At 40.4% G+C, this 10,861-nt stretch overlaps 1 protein-coding gene across 4 annotated transcripts in view; it reads left to right on the top strand.

The window, feature by feature from the left end:
- htr4 (5-hydroxytryptamine receptor 4) overlaps window positions 1-10,861 on the top strand; it is a 54,595-nt gene that overhangs the window by 22,761 nt on the left and 20,973 nt on the right. For all 4 annotated transcript variants that reach the window (XR_002169934.1, XR_002169933.1, XM_019884081.1 and 1 more), the window contains exons 2-3: window positions 2,745-2,823; window positions 9,602-9,715. Coding sequence is in view for 2 of the 4 variants with exons in the window: in XM_019884081.1 (XP_019739640.1) it covers window positions 2,768-2,823; window positions 9,602-9,715 (170 nt within the window). In the remaining 2 variants the exon portion in view is untranslated. The remainder of the gene's footprint in view (window positions 1-2,744; window positions 2,824-9,601; window positions 9,716-10,861) is intronic.

The raw sequence follows: 10,861 nt of genomic DNA, 5'->3' as shown, positions 1-10,861 counted from the left end.
GGGGGGGGGGTTAGGATGACGTTATGGTCCAACCCTTTGTGTTGCGTGCACGCTAGTAGTCTAGTCAAGATAGTGGTGTCGTTTAATTTGTGCACCTTTCTACAAAGAAAGCTTTGGTATCTAAATGTCATCCCTAACCCTAATCCACCAGCCATAACACCTCGCCCACTAATCCTAACCAATTATCAACAGCCCCCTAACTGCAACCAAAACCCATAGTTGTGCCACGGGCCAGTTTCACTTAAAGCAATATTTTGACACAAAGAGAAATAAAAACAAAACTGATGAAAAACCCAACAAGTATGGCAGCCAAGTTTGATGATCCTTGGTAGTGCATCCTGCAATTATTTGAAAATATCATATGGGCAGCAGAGAGATGCTGAACGCATAAAGTGACGCCGATCACTTGAAGGAGACTGAGTACTGTCGAATTATTGACCGATGACATCATGTGCATGTGCTCTCTCAGGGGAGTTTGATTCAATCATCATCATCATCGTCCTCCTACAGCCCACTTGACTGTCTCCTTCCCGCAAAAAGTTTGACCTTTGGAGAACCTGGTTACGTCTGAGGTTACAGAGATGTGCTGGGACCAAAATTTGGCCTTGAATAGTCATCGATGTAGCTTTGCAGAAGCCTGATAACCTCGCCTCAATTCAAAATGGCAGACTTGCAGAATGGCAGAATTGTAGGCATGGCTTCTTTTTTGTGCATCTACTCATTGTAAAAAATTCTGCCAAATTTTAGGTTAATAAGTGAAACTGATTTCAGCGGGCTGAATTTTTTGACATTTTATTTTGAAATACTGATGGGTACCACTGAGCTTAAAATGGTCACTTCAAGCCAAAACGGCAGACTTTTCTGTGGCTTTTAAGGCATGGCTTCTTGAAACCTTTTTGTGCATTTACTCATATCTGCAAAATTTCATGTTGCAAAGTGAAACTTGTTTCAGGGGCTGATTTTTTTTTTTTCACATCCTGTTGGGCACCACTGAGCCAACTGAGCCTAAAACACTTGCGTTAAATTCAAATGGAAGAATTCCTGCTCTTTCAGACCTTCCTGGGATATTTGTTTGTGTGTCTGCACGTGATAATATGTGTTCCTACCAAATTTCATGTTGCTACATAAATCATTTATGAGGTTGTGGAGTGATGAGAGTTTCATGTTTTTTGACTCCGTCCTCACACAATGACAACAACTCAAATGCTTCACATTTTAGTGTCGCACCTTATAAAGTATTCAAAACATTTGGTAGCAATTGGACAAAATCCTTTGGACAGTCTACTTCTCTGAAGCTAGAAGCTGATACTGCAACGATGAATTATACGTGACGTGAAGAGACAGTGGGTCCAAACAGAGCTGGGGTCTGTTTATTCTCTCTGTCATGAAAGCACATTTAAAATAAAATGGTTGCCAATGAGCGGAGAGAGTCTAATAAAATAATAATTTCAACAACGTTTGGCTGCCAGCTGACCTTGGCTTTTACTGAGGAACTCCTGCGCTTGTGTTGCATTCTGGGAACATATTAAAAGCTAATTGATTGGGAATGTGTGAGGAGGATCTCTGAACCAATGACCCAAACACAATGGTCATCTCTTTACTTTTTTTTTATGAACTCAACTACACTGAAAAAAAGAAAACATGAAATAAATTTAAAAAATATATAATAAGTAATAATAATAGTAATAATAAGTAATCCGTCACAGTCAATATGTAGGCTTCAATAAAAAAAAAAAAAAAATCTCTTCGTGTGAGCTGGAAGTTTTACCTTCACGTTATGTCATTTATTAAGGCAAAGGGAAAATCATTTACGAATCTTCTCGACTTAATCTGAAGGTTTTTCCTTTGTGTCAACCAAATTTGTACATTACAACGAAGTATATATTTCCTTTTTTTTTTTTTGAAGATTTAACATTTCCATGATGCTGAATTTTGAAACATCCAGGCAAGGGCAGTGACATTGGTTAAAAGTAAAACTGACTAAACTAAGGTGATCAGACTGCCGTTTATGAATTTGAAGGTTTGAAAAACTGTGCATGCGCATTGAAACGGCCACTTGAGGGTCATTGCCAAGGATGCAATGGAGTCATTCCTGAATTAGCCTGAGCGGTCATGAATTTTTGAAAAGGATTATTCAGTACTGTTTTGAGAAGTGTGGATTTTAAAACTTGAGTTTCATTGGCCTTTTGAACACACACACACACACACACACACACACACACACACACACACACACACACACGTACCACCTCCACCATCACCAGACTCAAAATAGCTCTTTGGGACATCCTTTGTTGTGTTTGACTCCTTAATCCTGTGTCCTTTTGATCCAAATGTCAGGAGCTATTTTAGTCCCTGGGGAAAACAAGATTTGACAGTCCCTATTGCAATTTGATCCGGAAACAATCTGAATAAATGTGTACGTGTGTGTGTGTGTGTATGTTGTTGTGTGTTTTTAAACATGATATTATGTTGAATTAGACAGCCAGTTATATTCGAGAAGACAAAATGTTCAGTGTTTGCTTCATAGTGAGCGTCATTTCATTAATTGTATTCGGTTAAAACAGCCAACAGCTAATTTGTGGTGACTAAATCATCCGTTTAATCCGGCGCTGAGCGCAGCATCTCTGTTAGATGTCACATTTGCTTTTGTTTTCCTGTCATGAAAAAAATCTAATGGGGTGTAATTGAGCTGATGATGATGATGATGATGATGATGAAGGTGTTAACGGTCTTGTCTGCAGGCCTTCTCTGTATTTATGGTGACATGAGCGTCAGCCCTTCAGGCTACATGCCGGTGATGGAGGAGCTTTTCACTGACAGGTGATACACACACAACACAGATACACATACTGTATATATATATATATATACACACACTGTATATTTGTTTTATATATGGATATATGGATATATATATATTTATTTATTTTTTTTTTTTTATTTATTTATATAGGATTAAATGTGTGCTGTGATAGTTACATGCTCAGGCTGTTATTGTGTTGACCTCACTCAGGCTGTGTGCTTTAATGAAGAACAAGAACGTATTACTTCTTTTGTTTTCTTTCTGTCTTTTTGTACACTTGGCAAAACATCCTTCAGCCTGCAGCTTGTTTTGCTTAAGACTGCCGCAATCATGGCATGTTTATTTATTTATTTATTCGCTGCGCTCTGGCTCACGTTCAATACAACATGATGATGAGCGGAATATGTAATGAAGACACGTTCTTCAAAGAGGACAGTGCATGTTTCATTTTGGTCAATGTTTTATCTTTTTACTTTTCATTATTTCTGTGGAGTAAAATAATTCCTCACCACTTTAATATGTTCGTTTGGACCAGCTGCCAAAACTACAGGGACAAGAAAAGGCCTGAAACTCAGTTTTGAAAACCTAACCTTTGTTTGAAACCACAACCCAGGCTTAAAACCTCAGTTTAAAATTCAAACCATGGCTGAAGTCCTTAATTTCAACCCGTAATCCTTGTTTGAAATCCGAACCAAAGATTTAAATCCTAATTTGAAGCAGTAATCATAATTTTAAACTGTAACCCAGGTTTGAACAACGACTCAGGAACCATCACCCTTGGTTGGACACGGCTTAGCTGAACCATGAGCAACTGCGATGTCATTTTCAATCGACAGCAAGTGGCAAAATGGCCTCTCCCTGAGATGGACAAATGGGTGGACTTTACTGCTTAACTATTATTCCATGTATGCAGTATTAACCAGAATGCCATAATTCGACTAGCGCAGGCACAGTATTCTTGTCAAGAAAATTTTGGGGTTGACTTCTGATTTAAAACCCTGGTTTCCACCCTACTCTGAAATACTAACATATAACCCTTGCTCAAAACCTTCCATTGTACCTCTGGTTTACAAACCTATTCCAAAACCATAATCTTTGTTTAATATCCTGACCCTATCTTAAAACCCTAATTTCAAACCAAAACCCTGCCTTGAAGTTGAAACCCCAACTGGAAACCCGAGTCCTTGTTCGAAAGCCGAACATATGTTTGGAACCCTACTTCGAGCTCAGAGACTTTAATCTCAATCTGACTCACACAGTGACTGTTTGTATCCCGAAACAATGAGAAGCCAAGCGCAATAATATCATTCAAAAGATTCCACAGAGTGCGTTCACCGACTTCTAGTGTACCAAAGTAGATCACAACATATTAGCACTTTCTCTTTCTCTCCTAGACTCATCTTCCTGCCTTTTGAACCATTGACTTCTCTAACACTCCCGCCTTGGGCATCCTATCTTTTCCAAATGATTGCTCCCGACGGAAAAGTCATGTGTTGACTCAGACGGGGCATCATTAGGGCCAAGGCACAAGGTGCCAAGGCCCTCTTGAAATTGTTTCATTTCTCCCTCATTATTTCCCCCCCACCCACCTAGCACCCCTGCGGTTTTTAGAAATTCAGTACCCAAAGCCAGTTTGACTTAACAACATAGAATTTGGCATGCATGGAAATCATGTGAAGACCCACAAGTCTCAAGAAGCTTTGCTGTAAAATGCACAGGAAGTCGTCCATTTTATTTCAAGAGCCTTAATAGAATCCTGACTTGAAATGCAATTTTGAAACCCTACTTTGACGAAACCCTGATCATATCATCTCTAGAGAGAGAGAGAGAGAGAGAGAGAGAGAGAGAGAGAGAGAGAGAGAGAGAGAGAGAGAGAGAGAGAGAGAAATATTCCCACATTGTATATTAATACGTCCTCTTAACTATAAGGGCAAGTGTTCATCGTTGATTGTCAGAAGCATGAAATGAGCTGGCTCGGCTGTTAGTATTTCCGATTGAAAATGATGGTAAATTGTTCCGCTGCGTTGCGCCATGATGTCCAACACGGCCCAACCGTGATACTCGTAAATGGCATCTGCAGACATGATTGAATTGCTTGATTGTGGTTGATTGCACCATTGAAATACTTGAAGAGCGACGTTTATTTCATTTCATTATTTGTTGTTGTGCTGAAGTCCAAGCGACAGCATTGTTGTAATAATGGATTTGGTAAAAACAAAAACCTGTATTGGGGGTTTGGGGTCACAAATAAAGGTGCCCCAGGAATTTTGCCTATCAAAAAGAGATCACACAAAAGTAAATTATAACTCAGCACTGTCAAAGTACCATCAGTAAAAAAAAAAAAAAGACGGAATGGTCACCTTCTTGCTACAATTGCATAAGGTGTGAAAAAAAGTTTGTTTCCATAAAGCTGCAAATGGAAAATGTTCTTCTCCCGTTGCAAACAGTTCACATGTCATATCAGCGTTAACAAAAAAAAAAAATCATTACGTTAATACATGCTGACAAGCTGCTCTGAGCGAAACACCGCCTGGAGTTCTTCTCTCGCCGTGAAATTCCTATGCAGCGCAAGTGTGTTTATCATCTCATTGACACAGCCGCACACACATTTGTTATGTGGCGCACAAGCGAAGCCGCTCGCTGGTGTGTTTTAATGAATCGGAAGGCAAGGAAGATGCTTGGTGAAGTGGAAAGCGACGGGAGGCGAACGTGACCACTTGCTGATAGCCGTCACATGCCAGAGCAAACATGGCCTTGTGTTGTCCACTCTATGGTTTGGAACAATATTTTATTAAAAAAAAAAAAATCGTGCATGAAAAACATCCCATTTGCGCATTTGAGGCCAGGGCAATCATGCTCCACCAGTCAGTTGATGGGGAAGTGTAATGATGCAACATAGCGGGGCTGCAAATTACGAATCTCAATATAGTCAGGGAGCACTGGAGTCCATTTGTGAAGAAGTCTGGGTTGGTCCAACAAGGTTTCATTTAATCTCAGACGGGCTCCTATCAGAGATTAGTCAAACTAGTTTTGAAATTAGTTCATCCGGTTTTAAAATCAAGCAGAGCCCTGTGGCACCATGTAAAATTAGTCTTAGTTTAGTAAAACTCAGTTCAACTGAGTTTAAACCAATTTATAGGACTATGGATATTGAAATTAAAATGAATCATTAATCGTGCAATTAAACGAAAAGGCTAAACCGCTACACTACTGTGAAGAACCCTGTGGCAATGGGTGCTTTTTTTTTTTGATTAAATTTTACAACCCGTGCCTCACAGAGCGGCAAAGGTTTGGAGAGGGGTCTGGCGGTGGCTGCCGGCTGAAGCGCCTAAAAACTGCAGCCAGACTTTCCAATCCAGAAGGTTTGTGAGTATGTGAACAATGTTGTTTTTTGTCAGGGTTCATTAAACATTGCAAAGACATTTTCAAGAGATTCACAGTTTCGTTTTACTGGTCGCAAACCCTTTCGGAAAAACATTTCGTTACATGCCCACACACTCGCAAACCTTTGCCACTCGTGAGATACAACGGGTTTACGTATTTGCTAGCTTGCAAAAACGTTAGCCTACCATTATTTATGAACTTCAACGGCTCCGTAATGGTTTGACAGAGAACCTCAAACTTTTGCTCTTTTGACAAAAACTAGCTGACTGAATTAATGACAAGTAAACAGACAACCCAATGAAAAAGAAAGATACTGTTTGGCAGGAACTGGTTGACAGTTTTAACAGATTTAGCAGAGTAAAAGAGAAAAGAGAAGTCGCTCAGTTTAAATCTTGCTCGAAAAACTTCAAAACGAAATCCGGTGCTGTAGCAATGGAGGTACAGCTGAATTTCTGCCACTGTCATCATGTTTGAAAATTTGTCCAGTCTTCCTGTTCAGCTCCAAAATTTTCTCCTTGATAAACTGGTATCTCACCAAAAATTCCTCTTCGTCATAAAATTGAAGAGGACTAAGCCTGTCGATCAAATTTAATTGAGGAAATTCATTATTCTGCTCTCCATACCGAACAAATGCAGCCAATGTCTAACCTTGGTGAGACAAAACTCAACGGAGCTTTGCTTACCTCTGGGATTTGACGTGATAATGTTTCACACAGTGTGATGATTCCCATTTTGGAGTGGCTGCTCATGGCTTTAGGGGAAATAATTTCATTGATATTTGAATGAAATGATTTGATGTTAATCTCACTCGAGGTGGCATTTAACAATGTGGCGGCACAGCATGTTCTCACAGCTGTCAATCACTCTTTTACTATTTCAACTGGGCTTCATTACAGATCCACATAGAGGGCTTCAAGATAACGATTTTTTTTTTTTTTTTTTTTTTTGTGTGCACTGACCTGCGGCGGCAGTGAGCCGTGCAGTTATGACAAAGATGATAATAGTGGTCATTTTCATGTCGATATCTCCACCAGAGTTGAGACGTCAACTCTGAGGCTCATATTATTCAAAGGAATTTAATTATTTTGAATCAGACTTGAGTTGAAATGAAAGCAGTTTCTCATAGCAGACCAAGCCTTACATCAAATGTCGTCAAAAATGTTATACATGATGATGGACCATGTTTAAAAGCCCAAAAGCCTTTTCATGTCGCGCAACAGCCTGCCGCCATAACTCAGAGTATGAAAGCCAAAAATTGTACTGAGTGTACTGTTAGTTTCAAGTATTCTGACTCAAGTAAAAGTAAATCTTGTTTGAAACCCTAATTTTAAAAGCTAACACTTTCAAACACTGCTTTTAAACCTTCATCATGGCTTTAAACCTTAATTTGAAACCTTCAAAACCCTAACCCTCTCTTGAAACTCAACCTCGTTCAAAACCCAAATTCAAACACTAAAACTCACTAAAACCCTACTTTTTATACTTTTCAACTCCAGCTTGAAACCCTCATTTTTAAACAGTAACCCTAAATTGAAAGGCAATTTGAAAACCCTAACCCAGTCGTAAAACCTTTCTTCAAAACCCCCAACCCAAGCTTGAAACTCTGACTTCTTCTTGTCACAGCGCAAGTCCATTCCTGTCGCCTCTCCCTGTCCTTTTTTCTGCTGTGTGTGGGCAGCGGAGCTCCGTGCCCCATACTGTGAAAATAACACATTTTCAATTCCCATTTTGTTAGCTGGGCCTCAGGATACTCCACCAAGCAACAAGTGACACCGCGTGACCATCTTTCATGCTAACTAGCTTAGCTCACGGGTCACTGTCCTTGCGCTTTCATTCTTCAGTCTAAAAGTGCCACTGAGCACATTTTTTGCATTCATTGGGATTCACCGTGACCTGGTCGCAGACTCATACACAATTTATCGGAGGTTGTGTTTGATACCCGCTAAGCCTCACAAAGGTGGCTGTGTGTTTGCCCATTAAGAGAGAATACACGCATTCCGCAAGGCCTTTATTCACAATTTGGGGTTCCCCATGTGGTGCTCAATAGGATCAACAGGAGTGGGAATTTGAACACAAAAGGAAAATAGTGCTTTAAAGTCACAACACTGGCTTTTTTTTCCCCAAGATGGCGCCCGAGTACGCAGCTGTCGGCAAGTGCTCTTCAAGAGCCTTGCTCTTTTGTTGTTTTTGTGTTTTCTTTTGTCACATTGTGTGTGTTGTTACGTCGTGTGGACCTGCTGTGGATTGTTTTCAACATTTTTTTGGCCATGATGTTTGTCAAAGGAAAAGAATCTGTGCTTGGTGGTTGCGCCTTCTCGGCAGCACGCGTGTACCAGCACTGATTTTGATTGGGAGGAATTCTCTGCCCCATCTGACTGTCGTTGCTGGACAGCCCCGGGGCGATTGTGTTTTTTGCGCCTGAAATGGGGAGCATTTTTCACAGCCCCGCTTTGTTCAGCGGGAATGTCTGTGCTGTTCGACAGTCTGCGGCTGGATGGATGGATGGCTTGTGGAGCCGATGATGAGAAGAAAGGAGCGTCAATGCATATGTGGAACTGGGAGTGGTGGCTTGGAATTGAAGCGGATTTACATGGGACAGGAGATGTGAGCCAATCTCTTTTTCGTCACTGGACGCTACAGCTTCTTGTTTGCTTTCAAACTTAGCTTGTAGCAGACATGCACATTTTCAGCATGACGTCTTTGATCCACTGGTGAAAGGACACTGATTCGCTCCTCTTTCATCTGTAACTGCTTCAAACAACAAACTGTATGCAGAAAAGTGGTTAAGATTGCACAACTGTCTATGGCTTATGTGTTGTGTTGTATTATTTTGTCATTTTATGTTAACTGTTCTTTTGATGGTGGTGCGGACACCCGCAGCGGCTCCTCTCTCCCCTGAGGAAAGAAATTTCATCTGTGCTATATGTTGCACATGTAGCACATTTGACAATAAAGTTGACTTGACTTGACCTGACTTGAACCCCCACTTTGAAACGCAAATATGGCTAGAAACCCTAACTTGAAACAATAACCCTCTCTGAAGACTCCACTTTGAGACTCTAAACACTGGCTTAAAACGTTAACCTAAACAGGACAGACTCTGAAAGCCTAATCGCTGTTTGAAATTCTGTTTTAAAGGCCTCGGTGAAGTCCTAATTTGAAAACCTAAAAGTTATTTTAAGGCCAAATTTCAAAACCCGAATGGTGGCTTCAAATCCTGCTTCTCCAAACTCTGCCTGAAAATCCAACTTTGAATCCTGAACCTGAAGGCACACACAGTCACATGCCAAGGTCTTCAGTCCATTTTCAAACTAGTTTGAAACCAGTTTTGTCAGTTAATTCTGTGATTGACAGGAAATATTTAAAAGAAAGAGTTGTAGTTTATGTATGTCTGTGTTGTTGTCTCCATAGCAACAGCATGCCAAAGCGGTTGGCACTCATCTGCTTCCTGTCTCTTGTAATGGCGATGAGCATCCTGGGAAACCTACTGGTCATGGTGGCTGTCTGCAAGGACAGGCAACTCAGGTACCATACTGTGTCCTTTAGAATGTCTTTTTTTTTTCCTTGGTGATGGCAGCCTCATGCTTTTGGATTGATTTTCTTCTGCTGGAACTGAGGCCTTTGACAAGGTGAAGGGAATTTCGAACAGCATGAAAATGCAAGCAGTGTTAATACAAAACCTTCAGGGTTCTGCAAGAAAGCAAAAAATATACAACAAGTGGACCTCCAACTTTTCGTGGGGGATAGGGACCGGACTGACAAAAATTGCAAAAAGTCACTTATAATTTACACTCACTGATGAGTATGAGGGGGTACACACACACACACACACACACACACACACACACACACACACACACACACACACACACACACACACTATATATATATATATATAGAGAGAGAGAGAGAGAGAGAGAGAGAGAGAGAGAGAGAGAGAGAGAGAGAGAGAGAGAATATTGATATTGAAATTAATCTTATACTAATATTGCAAATATCACTTTTAGAATTTTTGTTGGTGTTTTATATTTTGTTTTTTTTTTAAATCTTCATTTCCCCTGTTCCTTTTTCAATGTATCTTTGAGTGCCTGGAAAGTTCCTTTGTAAAAATGCTGATTATTATCATTTTGTTATTGCATTTTTTTTCTTTAAAATTATTTGCATCATGCGGCTGCTTGCCGGTCTCGTCAACTCAAAAGCAAATTGTTCAACACATAAGAATTTTTGGTCACCATATATCAAAAGTACCGGTAAATTCCAATCCAGAAGGCAGAATTATTTTACCCGGAAACCGTGCGGCTTGTAAATCTGACTGGCTTAAAGCCCCATCTGTGGAGTCAGCGTCACAAACAAAGGCGTTTAAATGAAAATAATTGAATACATTTGGCCTGCTATTAGTCTCAATAGCCTCCATTTGTCCTTGTTATAAGAATTGTCAGATTATATCGGAATACTATCCAACTCAGAACCACATCTGTGTGTGCACGTTTGTGTGTGTTTGCTGTCACAAAGATTGTCCCGTCCTTCTTCTCCTAACCTCCATTTTGTCTTTGTGTCTCACTTTCTGTCAAGATGGCGGTCATTCTATGACCATGTGTGTGCGTGTGTGTGTGCGTGTGTGTGTGTGTGTGTGTGTGTGTGTGTGTGTGTGTGTGAGTGTGTGTGTGTGTG

This window comes from Hippocampus comes, unplaced genomic scaffold (genome assembly GCF_001891065.2).
Source record: "Hippocampus comes isolate QL1 unplaced genomic scaffold, H_comes_QL1_v1.1 scaffold156, whole genome shotgun sequence".
Taxonomy (NCBI): domain Eukaryota; kingdom Metazoa; phylum Chordata; class Actinopteri; order Syngnathiformes; family Syngnathidae; genus Hippocampus; species Hippocampus comes.
Note: the sequence above shows the minus strand (reverse complement) of the source record. Positions and strands in the feature narration are given on the sequence as shown.